The 15865-nt window shown below is 35.5% G+C and overlaps 1 protein-coding gene across 6 annotated transcripts in view; it reads left to right on the plus strand.

Moving 5' to 3' along the window:
• Kmt2e (lysine methyltransferase 2E) overlaps positions 1–15865 on the plus strand; it is a 65809-nt gene that overhangs the window by 24743 nt on the left and 25201 nt on the right. For all 6 annotated transcript variants that reach the window (XR_003377989.1, XM_005358370.2, XM_013350432.2 and 3 more), the window contains 7 exons: positions 426–655; positions 3848–3928; positions 8199–8257; positions 9431–9603; positions 11630–11668; positions 14396–14626; positions 14731–14861. Coding sequence is in view for 5 of the 6 variants with exons in the window: in XM_005358370.2 (XP_005358427.1) it covers positions 426–655; positions 3848–3928; positions 8199–8257; positions 9431–9603; positions 11630–11668; positions 14396–14626; positions 14731–14861 (944 nt within the window). In the remaining variant the exon portion in view is untranslated. The remainder of the gene's footprint in view (positions 1–425; positions 656–3847; positions 3929–8198; positions 8258–9430; positions 9604–11629; positions 11669–14395; positions 14627–14730; positions 14862–15865) is intronic.

Raw genomic sequence — 15865 nt, forward strand, 5'->3', positions numbered from 1 at the left:
CTTCCCTTCACATGGGTCCTAGGGATTGAACTCAGGTTGCTAGGCTCTATGGCAGACACCTTTACCTGCTGAGTCACCTCTCCAGCCCGGTTTTTGCTGTTCTTTAGCCTTCTATTCCTGTGGAGTTTGGGTTTTACCCTTATTATCACGTCATGTACTTAATTTCTTCTTGAAAGTGAAACTATGCAATCTTAAAACTGGAAATGTCATTTTCTGCTGTGAAGGGAAGGGAAATGTCATTGATCTGAAAGTCATTGACTACCTTCTAGACAGTGACCACTATGATTTACTTATTAGTCTTATGTCATGATTTATCTTTATTAAGAAATGGACCAATTTTATGTTAAGTATTTAAATTTCATTTAATTTGCCTGATTTATGTCATTGAGATTCATATTGTACTTATTTTGTCTTCTATTATTCAGGACCACAATTATGGTGCTCGTCCTCCTCCAACACCTCCAGCTTCCCCTCCTCCATCAGGTCTCATTAGCAAAAACGAAGTAGGCATATTTACCACTCCTAATTTTGACGAAACTTCCAGTGCTACTACAATCAGCACATCTGAGGATGGAAGTTACGGTACTGATGTAACCAGGTGCATATGTGGTTTTACACATGATGATGGATACATGATCTGTTGTGACAAATGCAGGTAAAATATTTCACATGATTAGTTCGTTTTTCTTGACTGCTTTTAACCTTTGATTGTTAATTTGGAAAAGCTAGTTAGGTCTTCTGAAGGAATTAATTTCTTTTTTTTAAAAAAAAAAGTAGGACATCTGCCTCTATTGATGCAATTTATTTTATTTTATTTTTTTAGAATAAAGTCCTTATTTGAAAGAATCTATTTTAGGACTAGAGACAAACACGCATTAATCTTGGAGAGGACCCAAGCTCAGTTCCCTGCACTTACATGGTGCAGTTCAAAACCACCCGTAATTCCAGCTGCAGGAGATCTATTGTCCTGTCCTGGCCTCTGTAATCAGAAACACACATACACTTAAAAATTAAATAAGTAAATCTTTAAAAAAGATGAAAGAAGCTATTTTATAGTTTATTATTAGAAATCCCTGTTATGATGCTGGGTGTAGGTGGCACAGGCTATTAATCCCAGCACTTGGGGAGGCAGAGGCTGGCAGATCTCTGAGTTCAAGGCCAGCCTAGTCTACAAAGTAGTACCAGGAGAGCCAGCGATATGCAGAAAAATCCTGGAGAGAGAGAGAGAGAGAGAGACAGAGAGAGAGACAGAGACAGAGAGAGAGAGGAGAGAGAGACAGAGACAGAGAGAGAGAGGAGAGAGAGACCCCTATTATGAATTGAGCAGTAATCAGTTGAACTATTATATTATTGGATCATCTCCTTTTCACTTAGTTCAGTGGTAGTGCAAGTGCATATATAGACATAACAAGATATAAAAAAAAAGAATGATTGAGTCTTTTATTGTATTGTGTAGTCAGTTATGATTTTCCAGTTTGGGGAAATTAAATATTTAATCAGTGTTTGATCTTATTTTCTTACAACCTTTGGCTTGAACCTTGCAGCATTCTGGAATCTTCTTGAGCCAGAACCAGTCTCCCTCCCCCAACCCTGGTTCACCCACCAAGAAAGGCTCCTCCCCTAGAGAAGGTGATTGCAACAGAAAGTGGGGTTTCTTTCCTCCCTCTGCATCCCTCCCTCCCTTTCCTTCCCTCTCTCTCTTTCTCTCTGTATGTGTTTCTCTGTGTATGTGTCTGTGTCTATCTCTCTTTCTCTTTCTCTCTGTATGTGTTTCTCTGTGTATGTGTCTGTGTCTATCTCTCTCTCTCTTTCTCTCTGTGGGAGAGGTTTAGTGAGAATGGAGATGGAACAGTTGGGTTTCTGCTTTAAAGTTATTAAGTCTGTTCTTTGCATAGGATGGGGAGCAGAGAATATTTAAAAAATACATTGTAGAAGGCAAGAAAGTTTGAAGGCTTCAGAGAATTTCCTGGTCCTTATGGCATAGCTTCATTATTTGATTTGGCGTATGTAGCATGGCTGTGTAAATCCATGTTTGAAAGTGAGTTAAACTGCAGCTGAGAGTTGACTGTCAATTTGTATTGTTTGTAAATTATTCTGTTAGAGTAAATGATCAGCTTTTGGTTGTTACTGATAGTAGTAGCATGTGTACATTTCAAAAGGTTCATTTATCTCTGTCAGTAAGTAGGATATGAATGTAGAGTGTGAAATTGGTTTTAAGTGGAAGATTGTAAATAATTTTATTTTAATAATAATGTTATGGTACTTTTAAAATTTAGAAATAAATTCTCTTTACCTGTGATATTAATGTAAATAATGACTTTGGTAAATTTATTGAGGAGGGAAATTTGCAAAACTTAAATGACTTTGGGGATGTGTTTTCTGCCGGATTAGAAAATATCCATTCTTACTGTATTAGTTATCTAAAAGAGCTTTCCTGTAGCCACTCTCATCTAATGTGATAAATGGAGCCGTGTTTTTATTGAAAGAATCCAGTTAGTCAGAAGGACATGTACTAAATGGTTATCATTCTTAGACATCCCTGCAGTATCCTTAGGTTACTAACTACCTACACGTTGTTGAAGGCACAGTATTTGGATGATTCAAGGTATTTACATTGAATTGACTCTTATTATGACTCAGTGTCTGTCTGTTTCTGACCCACCCTCCATTTTTGTATTCAGCCTATGTTGTTCTCCAAGGACTAACCTTTCTCAACCTCTCTTTATATTGTCTCTTTTTGGTTTTTCAATGTTCCTATTGCCCATATTCAGCGTTTTGACTTCAGACATCTAAAACTCTGCTATTTTTGTCTAGCTTTGCTTGTTATCTGCATGACATAATTTAACATAACTTGTTATATAATCTTCTTGAGGTTCTCATTTGAGAAGTAAAGAATAACACAGTACCACTTAGTATGTACTGGCTGGGAGATGGCTCAGTGGTTGCTTCTCAGCCTAACAAGCTGAGCTTGTTCTCTGGGACCCACATGGTAGAAGAGAGAGCCAACTTCAGAAAGCTGTTTTCTGACCTCCCAACTTGGGCTATGACATGTGCGCACACACAGACGCACTCATATACACACACATGTAATTTTTTAAAAAGTGGATGATTGTGTGTAAGGAATAGATAGTAAATTTTTGCCTTTTTTTTAAAAAGAGGAATGTATATCCCTTTCAGGTACTTGAGGTTTTATCAGTAACAATATATTTAGAAGTTTACTTCAAGATGTCCGTATACTCCATCCAAAGTAATTAAGTTGAATTTCTTTCCAATGGAATGCCTCTTGAATTCTTTGACCCTTTTGGAATTATTTTAGTCTGTTCTTTATTAAGTATAAATGTTAGAAGTCTTTTTTAATTCTTTGTTACCTTATCTTTCAATTAATACTGTATGCTACCAAAATTGTTAAATGTTAACAGAAGATGTAATCCAGCTTTGCTACTTTTCCTTGAACTCGAAAAAGTTTTCTTTGTGTATATTGACCACCGTTGGTCATCTTCTCATAGCTGGTAATCAGTAAGTGTTTCAATGATACCTTTCCTTCCTATGTTCCCAAATCAGATTCTTATCACACTGATTATTATTTAGGCGTTTTAGTGTTAACATCTTCAGGTTTGTAATAACATTTTCAACTGTTACTCTTTATGTTTTAAATTGCATTTGCTTCAGAAATTTAATTTATGCATTCTGTATTTGCCATTTTTGCATCTTAAAATTTTTCTGCCTGAGAACACATTTTAGTGTGTACTAAGCTCAAAGTTGGTACCTCTTAAATGGTAGAATATTACATCTCAATTTTGAATGGTCTTAATGCTTTTGCTTTTGTTATTTTTTTTTTCTTTTTAAGTGTTTGGCAACATATTGATTGCATGGGGATCGACCGGCAGCACATCCCTGACACATACCTGTGTGAACGCTGTCAGCCCAGGTAAGTTATCAGACGTGATAAGACTATCAGTTATTTCACTGAAAAAACTTCCACAGAAATTTATTCATGAGTTTCAAATTAATAAAATCCCATTAATTCTTGGGAAGTACCCTTTAAAAAGGTACTTCTTTTTAAAATTTTTTCCACTTATGTTTATTTTTTTTAATATTTATTTATTTATTTATTTATTCTGTATACAATATTCTGTCTGCATGTATGCCTGCAGGCCAGAAGAGGGCATCAGATCTCATTACAGATGGTTGTGGGCCACCATGTGGTTGCTGGGAATTGAACTCAGGACCTTTGGAAGAGCAGGCAATGCTCTCAACCACTGAGCCAGCTCTCCAGCCCATGTTTATTATTTTTTAACTTTAAACCTAAATCAAGATTTTTTTTTATTGATAAGTGCATTGTAGTTCATTATGTAATTTTAACTTTATTAGTGATCAAGATGATGATAGTTTATTTTCTAAATGTTTGGCATCTATTTGGCAGTCATTAGAAGGATGTGATTGTCCTCTAAATAAAAGCAGAAAAATATAGCGAGGAAGAATGTGACTCAGTGGTAATGTGCTTGTGTAATATAATACCCGAGACAACTGAGTTCAAGTTTGAGCACCCCAGAAAAGGGGAGTGGGAAATGTAACTTTATGGAGATGGAATGCTTACCTAGCATGTGAGAGGTCTTGAGTTCAATCCTGGTCCCCTCTTCTGCCCTGCCCCAAATGAATTCTCAGAGCACCCTCCTAGTTACAGACAGAATTTGCTGGGTTTGTGTGTAGTGTGCAGATTCAACTCCCATCAAAAACATTTTTTTTAAACACATAGTAAAGGTACAATATTTCTTTCACATAGAAATTTTCTTCTTGTAAGGTTCTGGAGAGGTCAGTAGGAATCAAAAAAAAGAAAGCCACTTATCTTTCCACAATCTATTAGAACTTATAGTCACAGAAAAGTCTTTGTTACATGGCAGAAAATATGATAGGAAGCTGTCCACATGCTTCCTTTGAAAGAGTATCTGAGTTACGTTAACATGAATGGCCAGACCCAGAAGTGCAAACATGGAGAGACGTAGGGGAAAGGAAATTGCAGGGGATCCCACAGTCTCAACCCATGGGAGGGAGTACAGCCTTGCACAGGAAGACAACTGTAACAGGACAGAAAAGCCAGATGTTTCTGGGATCTTGTTCTGGTCTTGGTTTCCTAGTCTTGGGTTTTCTGTCACATGACATCAATGTAGCCTGGAAAACAGACCATTTATTTCTTGGTAAACTGAGGCACTTTCAAGGGTGAGGGTGAACAATGACCAAATGGGTCATTGTCTGATTCATTATTGTGGAGCCAGGCAAAGGGCAGGAATTACTGTAATTCCTGCTGTTGGGAAGTGGAGGAGGAGGATCTGGAGTTAAAGGCCCAGCTCGACTACACAGCAAGTTTGTGTGAGGTCCCTGTCTCAAACATTATCATCATCAACAACAACAACAAATCTTTTCATTATAGATACATAAAACCTAATAAAATTGGTTGAGGAAATCCCTTGGTAAAGTGCTTGATCTACTAGAACTCTTATTAAAAAGATGCATATTATGGCATGACTTAACCCTCACACTGGGGAGGCAGAACCAGGAGGATCCCTGGGGCTCACTGGCCAAGCCTGTGCAGGTTAATTTGTGAGCTCTAGGAAACTGAGACCATTTGGAAGGAAGTAGTGGTGTTCCCAAGGATGAGACTTGAGATTATTTTCTGCCTTCTCCATGCATGTGCACCTATGTGCTACAAATGAACATATATACACTGAATAAGAGCAACACAAACACCTCCTTTTAAAAGGTTCTGCCCCCACTTCAGTAATTACTAATTGTTTTGTCTTATTTTTTTTAAACACTTTTTTTGTTTGTTTATTTTTGAGACAGGGTTTCTCTGTGTATCTTTGGCTGTCCTGGAACTCACACTGTAGACCAGGCTGGCCTCAAACTCAGAGATCCACCTGCCTCTGCTGGGATTAAAGGCGTGCACCACCATGCCCAGCTTTATTTATTTTTTTTTAAAGACAAAATTCATGCAGGCTGGGCAAAGTGATGCATACCTTTAGTCCCAGTAATTGAGAGGCAGAAGCAGGCAGATCTCCAAGTTTGAGGCCAACCTGGTCACAGAACCAGTTCCAGGACAGCCAGTGCTACACAGAAAAACCCTATTTTGAAAAACAATGAATTAATACTTATATTTGCAGTTAAAGTTAAGAATATTAAATATTGTTCTTATATATATGTGTGTGTTGTGTAATATATAATAATGTTTGAGTATGTGTGTATACACACACACAAACACAAACACACACACACACACAAACACACACAAGATTTGGTTTTTTGAGACAGGATTTCTTTTTGTGACCCTGACTGTCCTGGCACTCTATAGACCAGACTGACCTTGAACTTAGAGAGCCAACTGCCTCTGCCTCCTGAGTGCTGCAATTAAAAGCTCCACCCCCACCGGACTACATCTGTCTGTATATTCTTATAGTAATCTTTTTACCTAATTTCTCCATAAGAAAGAATAATGTAGCCGGGCGGTGGTGGCGCACGCCTTTAATCCCAGCACTCGGGAGGCAGAGGCAGGCGGATCTCTGTGAGTTCGAGACCAGCCTGGTCTACAGAGCTAGTTCCAGGACAGGCTCCAAAGCTACAGAGAAACCCTGTCTCAAAACCAAAAAAAAAAAAAAGAAAGAATAATGTAATTAGGATTTCATAATTACTCAATTGGACAATATCACAAATGGATATTAAAATCAATTTATTATATTTAAAATCCCTGAAAAGAATGTCACTATATAGATATGGTGCCAATTAGATACACACTTGAAGTTGTTTAGATTATTAGTTTTATTTGAACTATTAGTCTTTTGCATTTCTAAGTTACTTTTTTTTAATTAATTGAAGATTTACATAAAGTAATGTAGATAACTTGTATCTTGTATATATCCTTCCCTACTTTTTCCTAGTAGTAACACCTTGTGAGACTGTTTATAAAATATTTTTAATAGGATTTTCACATTAGGCTATCAATAAATGAATGAGACCATGAAAATTCTCTGAAATGGTTAATGTGGTCTTATGTTTACACCAAGAATATACAAATAACCCAGCTAGCTGGTTGATTTGTGAAGGGAGAGTCATACATAGCCTTCGCTGAACTTGGACTCCTGATTCTCCTACATCTGTCTCCTAAGTACTAGAATTAGAGATATGCTCTATTACTCAGAGTTTGAGTTTGTTTTTAATGTTAAGAATTGCTTTTTAAAAAAATTTACTTTTGCAGTTATATAGTTCATTGTAAGAAATAATTGTCATACTAAAATCAAATATATAAAAGAAGGTATTTCAAGTAAGTGTAAATTCTGCCTTATTTTTTCTACTCCAGACCTTTTTCAATTGATTCTTTTGTTTTTGTTACTTGTTTTTTTGAGGAAGGATTTCTCTGTGTAGCCTTGGTTTTCCTGGAACTCTCTCTGTAGATCAGGGTGGCCCTGAACTCTAAGATCCACCTGCCTCTGCCTCCTGAGTGCTGGGATTAAAGGGGTGTGCCACCACTGCCCAAAGATGGGGAGGAATTGTTTTGATTTATTTTTATTCATTTTTTTTTTAAAGATGGTCTCACGATGTGGCTTAGCTGATCTGGAACTTTTCAGATCATGCTGGTCTCAAACTCATGGAGATCTTATGGCTCTGCTTCCCATCATGCCTTTCAGTATTTATTAAGAGTAGAAATAAAGTGGATGTGGTGGCATACAACTGTAACCCCAGAAGAGGACAGCTAAAACTGAGTTTGAAGCCAGTTTCGGTTACTTAGTGAGACCCTGTCTAAAAATAAACATAAGTCAGAGAAATAATTTAAGGCATACGGAAATGTATAATATGTACTAATTTACTCATACATTTATTTAAAACAATTTGTTTTAGTTACAATTTGTAATGGGAGTTTTATTCTTCAGATTTTTTTTGCTATAAATTTGAATTTGAAAAATGTGCTCACTTCATAGGTAAACATTTTCTTAATAGAATATGGAATGGGATAACTTAACTGATATCTACTGTTTCTATAAATGTATAGGAAATGTGTATGTATACTGGATCATAAATAATCTGTCAGGGCTGCTGCATGTATTATTCACTAAAAACATAAATTTTGAAGTGCATCACATGTAAAACATCTTCATATCTAAGCTTCTGGAAGCTTGATGAGAAACATGTTAATGAATGTTTTAATATAGGAATTTGGATAAAGAGAGAGCGGTGCTACTACAACGCCGGAAAAGAGAAAATATGTCGGGTATGTAAAAAAGTACTATTCTAAATTAAAATTAGTATGATTAGGAAAATAAATGGTCTGAATATTTTTAATTATATGTAAAAACACCCATTTGCCTCAATGTATGTCTGTGAACAACATGTGTGTCTGGAGAAGAGGAAGCATTAGATCCCCTAGGACTGAAGTATAGACAGTTATGAGCTACCATATGGGTGTTGGGAATCAAACCCCTCTCCTCTGGAAGAGCAGCTAGTACTCTTTGCCTCGGATCCATCTCTACAGCCTACAGCACCTTTTGATTATATTTTGAGTGTATGTTTTATTTATAATCTCAGGTATAGGCTTTTTTGATTACAGAATATGCATGTTCATATGTTAGGAGACATAAACCAGAACAAAGTAAATAAGAAGCTTAAATTAACTTTTGTTCTCATATGTAGGTAAAAAAAAGTGAAGTATATTAGTCAGAATAATATTAATGAGATAGTATTTCTTTAATTTTTAGGATACCATTTTATTAATTTTATATATGCTACAACTTTTCTGTTTAGGATTTTTCTTTTATTTTTGTTTTTTAGATAGGTCCTTTATTTAGCCCAAGTTGATCTGAGCTCACTAGCCCAGTCCCGTCACTGTCCTGATGTGACTCAGTGATGTCGTGCATAGTACAGGCCTGTCTCGTCCTGGGTGAGCCTCTTCCTTCCCAAGTGTTGGTTTTAAGAGCAGGTGCCACTCTGCCCTAGCTTGCCACATTTTATTTTGGATTAAGACCAAAATAATTTTTTTATTCAGTCTTTGCTCTTTGGTAGACATTGTGGGTTGTTTCTAGTTATTTTGTTTTGTTGTTGTGAAAAGTTCATTTATTTGGACAGAGTTGTATAAGTTTGCTTTTTTACTTTAGCTATTTAATGGAATGACAGACTAACATTTGAGTGAGTAAATTTTATAGATATGACTGAATTTCTACCAAGAAAATTTGAGTTCCATTAGTCGCGTGTACTAGTGCCAGTTTCTTGAGACCACCAGAGTGTGTCATCAGGCATCTGTCCTTGAAGATGTCATGTGTAAGGAAAGCATTTAGTTTGTTTAGTGAAGTAAGAATATGTGTTTCCTTTAGGAACAAGGGAATGACTCTGTCAGGTGCAGGGCTGCTCTCTTTGCACTAAAGTGTGGTGACTTTGTTTTCCATTGAAGATGGTGATACCAGCGCAACCGAAAGTGGCGATGAAGTCCCTGTGGAATTATACACCGCATTCCAGCATACTCCAACATCAGTCACTTTAACTGCTTCCAGAGTTCCCAAGGTTACTGACAAGAGAAGGAAAAAAAGTGGGGAGAAAGAACAAAACTTTTCAAAATGTAAAAAAGTACGTTTTGCCTTTTTATTTCAGATGAGTAGATAAAGCTGATAGGAGCTGAGTTACAGGCAAGAAATTAATACAGGGAGAACATGGGTGGCAGCAAAATATATGGAAAGTTCTCACAAAAAATTATTTTAAAAAATTTAAGTATTATTTAAAAATTGCAATGCATTTTAAAGACTGAGATGGATCACAAAAGAACTTTGCTATTGCTTTGGACTCACTGTATAATAAGATGAATGACAGAATTGTGAATGCTGAAGTGAGGCAGAGCAGACTGTTTGAAAACAGAAACAATAACTTGCCAGGTAAGGAAGCTTGATTACTTATAACTCCTACTAGTTTTGGATAATATTCAATAAAGGCTTCCTACTGAACTGAATTTCTTACTTTGTTTTCTGAATTTTATTATATGATCCCTAAGGTCTACTGGCAGACAGCAGTTTATAGACTTTATAGTTTATATGTTTCATTAAATTTGTTAATTTCAAATTCTCAAGGACAGCAAATGCATTCATGACCCTATCAGATTATAAAGTGAAGACATTTTCTCAAGTATTTTAATGTACCTTTTCTGTGTTTTGATATAGAAACACGCTTTTTTTAAGACAGGGTTTCTCTGGTATACTTGGCCAGCCTGGAACTCACTTAGATCAGGCTGGTCTCGAACTCACAATGCCTGGCTCTGCTTCCAAGTACTGAAATTAAAGGCATGCACCCCCCACTACCCAGAGCAACATACAATATTTATCATTATTTTCATGCAAATATTTATTATTAGGTTACAATTGTCCACAGAAACATAATGTACAGGGTTATATCCAGGACCAGAAATGATAGGTACCATGTGTAGCTTAGGTTCATAGGTTATATCTGATAATCATATGTACGTATTCTCTCTATAGTATTTACAATAATGACAAAAATAATTTAATAATTATTAATAATAAGAACAAAATAACTTAATAATGCAGTTCTCAGAATGTGTCCATTTAAGTGTCATGACTATTGGTAAAAGACTCACATTGACTACATTACTATGGAAAAATCAATTACATGTAGCTGTTATGGCTTAAAAATCAAGGGGGTTTTTGTTTGTTTTGTTTTCTCTTGAGTAATAATAATGTACTTTAAAGTTTTTCATTTTCTAATTTTATCTTTCTGTACCTATTGAAGTCTTTGTCCATTCCTTTTTATTTTGCTTCTTTTTCTGTTAACCCAGTCTAGACAGTTCAAATGTTACTAGAGGCACCCACAGTTCATAGCCACATCTCTATTACACCGCTCATGTTCACCATTTGAAATGGTGAACTTTTGCATTTTTTTTTACGATTTTAAACTACTAGACTGAGTTAACAGGAATGCTGCTTTTCTTCAGCAAATAAAATCTTTTTTTGCATCCTGTCATGACATTTGAGCCTTTTATTCTAGTACTCAGCCATATTTTGCCTTATTTTGTTATTAGTTGCTTAGACTAAAGGTGTGCTCCACCATGTGTACCAAATACCATTTTTCTTTGTGTTCCCTTCTGCACCAAACTTGTATCTTACCTGATTGTGTGTGTGTGTGTGTGTGTCTCAGCAACGCAGCCAATATTCAGGCTCTAAAATTTGTAAGTCATATTTAGTCTTTGATATCAAAATTATTTTTAATAGCTCTATTGAGTTTTCTGTTGAAATGTCTTAGTATATTTTTAATCTTTGTGCTATTACAAATTTAGTCCAAGTTCCCACTGTCTTGTAGTGCAGTTCACCTATATAATTTGATGTTTATAATATTTACCACAAATAATATTTTGAAGTTTTTATCTTACCATCATTATAAACACATTTTAAATCGTTTACATTATATTTGTGGTAAAATAGTATTCTAGTATATCTTTATTTACTTCTTAATTCCCCTTGTTTTAGCTTTATTGTTGTTGCCACGTTATCACTTCAGCAAAATGCTTCAGTGAACCAGTTGATTCTTAGTTATATCCAGTTAAAAAACAAAAGCAAAAAACTAACTCAGAATTCCACACTTATTTTAGGCCTTTCGTGAAGGATCTAGGAAATCATCAAGAGTCAAGGTAATTATATTAAATTAAGGCATTATTGTTAACTAGTGCTAAATCAAGAGCTTGCTGAGTAGCTTCCTTCTTTATGTTGGTACTTTATGTTCTGTGGTGTCTGCTATTTCATTGCTTAGTACATTAACAAGAAGTAGGGCCTTAAACTTCTAAGTGGATTAATAAATCACTCTTAGAGTTTATTGATATTGTTACCATATTAATAAGAAGGGTATTTAATATTGGTATATAGATACCAATATTAAAATTGGAATAATTGGGGGCCAGAGAGATGGCTCATCAGTTAAGAGTACTGACTGGTCTTCCAGAGGACCTGGATTCAATTCCCAGCATCCACATGGCAGCTCACCACTGTCTATAATTGCAACTCTAGGAGTTCCAACATCTTCACACTGATGGATATGCAGGCAAAAACACCAGTGCACATAAAAGAAAAATAAAATAATTTTTAAAAATTATAATAATTCCATTTGTCATTGTATTTCATGTCTCTGATGCTACTAAGGTTTATTACTATACTCTACACATTAATCCAGAGTCACACTGAAAAGTGCAGTTGGAATTCTGCGGTAATCAAGCTAAATACGGTACTATAAAGTCATTATAGTCCCTTGTTGGTAATACAAACTAGTCACAGATTTTGAATTATTAGCCTATATCCTTGAGTTTTTGGGGTGCTTAAATTCCCAGCAGAAACAAGGCTCTCCACCTCTGCTTTTTCTATAAACACAGGTTTATGCTGTTTTAGAAGTATCTTTCTGAGCTAGGTAATAAAGGAAAAAAATTTTTTTGCTTTTGTTTTGAGATAGGGTCTTGCTTTGTATGTAGCCTTGACAGGCCTGGAACTTGCTATGTAGACCGGGTGGGCCTTAAACTTTCAGTGGTCATCTTTCCTGTCTCCAAAGTGCAGGAACTATAAGGCACAGTTCCCACCACACCTAGCACTAATTTCTTAAATTTCCGGCTTAGTATTAAAAAAAGACGCAATGAATATATTACAGTACTTTTTGTTCCTATAATATGAAACACAATATTATACTGCATTTCTGATATGTACTCTCTAGATTCTATATATTAGCACTCTCTAAATGATTACTCTTAAATAATTTTGTAATTCTCTCTCAAGAACATTATTATGTGATGTTTATATTGCACGTTCAAATGTTCTCTGAATATTAGAGAGTTACTTACTTTTTTGTTTCTTGAATTTGTTCTAACAGAGTAAAGAAGTCTGAACTTTTTAAAAAAGTTTTCTTAGGGAACTAAAAGATGGCTCAGAAGTTAACAGCATGAGCTGTCCCTGGAGAGGATCTGGGTTTAGGTCTCAGCATCCACATGGCTCACAGCTGCTTTAGTTTCAGTTCTAGGGGATCTAACCCCACTTTTCTGCCCTCCATACTCATGGTTCATTTACATATATACAGGCAAACCATTTATACACATTAAATAAAAATAAAAATTTTAAACATTTTTAATTACCAGTACTCTAGTATTCTTTTTTTTTTCTATTTTATCTAATTGAATACTAGGCTTAAAAAGGAAGTGATACCTTTTCCAGAACTGAAACAATTCCCTTTATTACATAAAGTGACTAGGAAAGTGGAAATTTTCAAAAGCATTACATCTCCAGTAATTCTTGAGTTAAATTTATAAGATTGAAGAGCTGTATTAAAGATATATATCAAGTTATTAGTAGATTGTTGCTGATAATTAAAAAATAATTTAATACTGAATTTGTTCCTTTAGTATAAAGTTGTGGCTCATAAATCTTCATCAAATAATTTATCACTAATGTATAAAATACATAACATATCCACTTAATTCTTAATATATGTATATATTTATATATTATGACTATTTGTTAGTATATATATGTTTTTTGGAGTGCTGGTCATTTGATTTAGGGCCTTATACATACAAAGCAAGCATTCTACTGCTGATGTACATCCCCAGTGTCACATAAAATCATTATTGATAGAATAAGCCTATTTCCATCAAAGTTGATGAGCATATTACTGTTTGTTGCTCATCATAGAAAAGGCCTGTAATAAAGATTATTTATGTAGCAGATGAGCTGTTGGTACATTTTTGTAGTGTGTTACTCTCCACTCCCACCTCCCCCAGCACTGGAGATTGAATCTCAAGCTTTGTGCATGGGTCAGATATTCTGTCACTGAGCTAAATTCTCATCGCCTTTCACTCTTTTTAATTTTTGGGACAGAGTCTCAGTTTGTTGCCCTGATCTGACCTTGACTTTACTGTGCCTCTAACATCCTTAACAGCTAGCTGGAGGTGCATGCTTATACAACTAATGTGCCTGGTGGATCGCCTTACAAATAGAGGCGTATATACAGATTTATTCAAGCTAAAACATATAAACTTGCTGCTATGAAGTAGACAGCAGCAATATATAGAATCAGAAAGTATTTGGTTTTATTGATATCTTTAAATTGGCTACCATAGCAACGACTCTTGAATTTTTGCTATTTCTACGTAACTCAGCCTTCATGAATTTCCTAGCTTATTATTTGGCATGTAGCATAAAAATTTAATGAGCTAAATTATGACCTTTTAATTTTAATTAACTTAGATTACCAATCACTGTAGTTTTCTATTCTTTTATATAAATCATTACTTATTTATGTGTGTGTGTGTGTGTGTGTGTGTGTGTATGTGTGTATGCATGCTTAAATTCAAATAGTAATCCTTATTTTGCTACAATTTTAGGGTTCGGCACCAGAAATTGATCCTTCATCTGATGGCTCAAATTTTGTATGGGAGACGAAAATCAAAACATGGATGGATCGCTATGAAGAGGCAAATAATAACCAGTATAGTGAAGGTGTTCAGAGGGAGGCACAGAGAATAGCGCAAAGACTAGGCAGTGGGAATGACAACAAAGACTTGAATAAATCAGAACCGAGTACCAACAATTCACTCTTCAAACCTCCTGTAGAGGTATATATTACTAGTCAAAAAAATTGTGGGACTGCCTATGTAGTATGAATGTCTTTGTTTGGCATGAAATTAACCAATTTACTGTCTACATTTAATGATGCTAGAGCCATATACAGAAGAATAAAAAAATTCTGAAATCTGCCAAAGATTTGCCTCCCGATGCACTTATCATTGAATACAGAGGGAAGTTTATGCTGAGAGAACAGTTTGAAGCAAATGGATATTTCTTTAAAAGGTATATATATATTTTTTTTACCCATGTTGGTTTTCTATAGTTCAAAGTTGCTTGCTTTTTTTGTTTTGTTTTGTTTTGTGAGACAGAGTTTCTCTGCATAACAGCTCTAGCTGTCCTGGAAGTTGATCTGTAGACCAGGCTGGTCTTGAACTCACAGAGATCTGGCTGCCTCTGCCTCCTAGTGCTGGGACTAAAGGTGTGCGCCACCACTGCCTGGCGGGTTTTGGTTTTTGTAGTTTTTACTCTGTAACCCAGGGTGGCCTGCTGTGTCATCTCCTAGTCGATCACTGATTTTTTTAAATACTGTGCCTAGATGCTTGGCAACTTTGTTTTAGAGATGGGGTTTCTCTATACAACAGTCCTGGCTGTCCTAGAACTCGCCTTGTAGACCAGGCTGACCTCAGACTCACGCTGGGATGAAAGGCGTGCAAGGGTGAAAGGGATAACTTTTGTAGAGTGCTAACATGTAGAGATTTCCCAGCCTTTTGTCCGTCTCTGTGTTGCTGAACTCTAAAGTAAGCCATTTGAAAAAAGTAAAAGCAAGATAGTTTTGCTATCTAGGGTGGCAGTCAGAAATTTTCATGACCTAAGACTGTCGAGAACCTCTCCATCTACTAAGTTGTAACATACTTGGTAGAACTTGAAAAAAAGTTAGTTCCCATGCTGCTACCACCGGAATGGTTTTGGAGACTTCTGGTTTGGGATTTTGTTTGAATTAATTTGATCTTCTGATAGTCATTACTTTTCAGAGGTATAGAAATATGTTGCTATTTTTAAATCTGCTGTTTAACACATTAACATTCTTAGTTTATAACTTGAGTATTTACTTCAGCCATGAAAGATACATAAGAGCTATACCTCACATGTAGCATATTTTATATGGAATCTAGTATAAATCAATTTTTGCCAGGCCAAGAAATGGGACTTTAAAAGCATGGAGTTAGCTTGTAAAGGCAATATTTTTTTCATTTTGTCTCGAAAGAATTTATGCCTAAAGGGGGTGG

This window comes from Microtus ochrogaster, chromosome 26 (assembly GCF_000317375.1).
Source record: "Microtus ochrogaster isolate Prairie Vole_2 chromosome 26, MicOch1.0, whole genome shotgun sequence".
Classification (NCBI taxonomy): Eukaryota; Metazoa; Chordata; class Mammalia; order Rodentia; family Cricetidae; genus Microtus; species Microtus ochrogaster.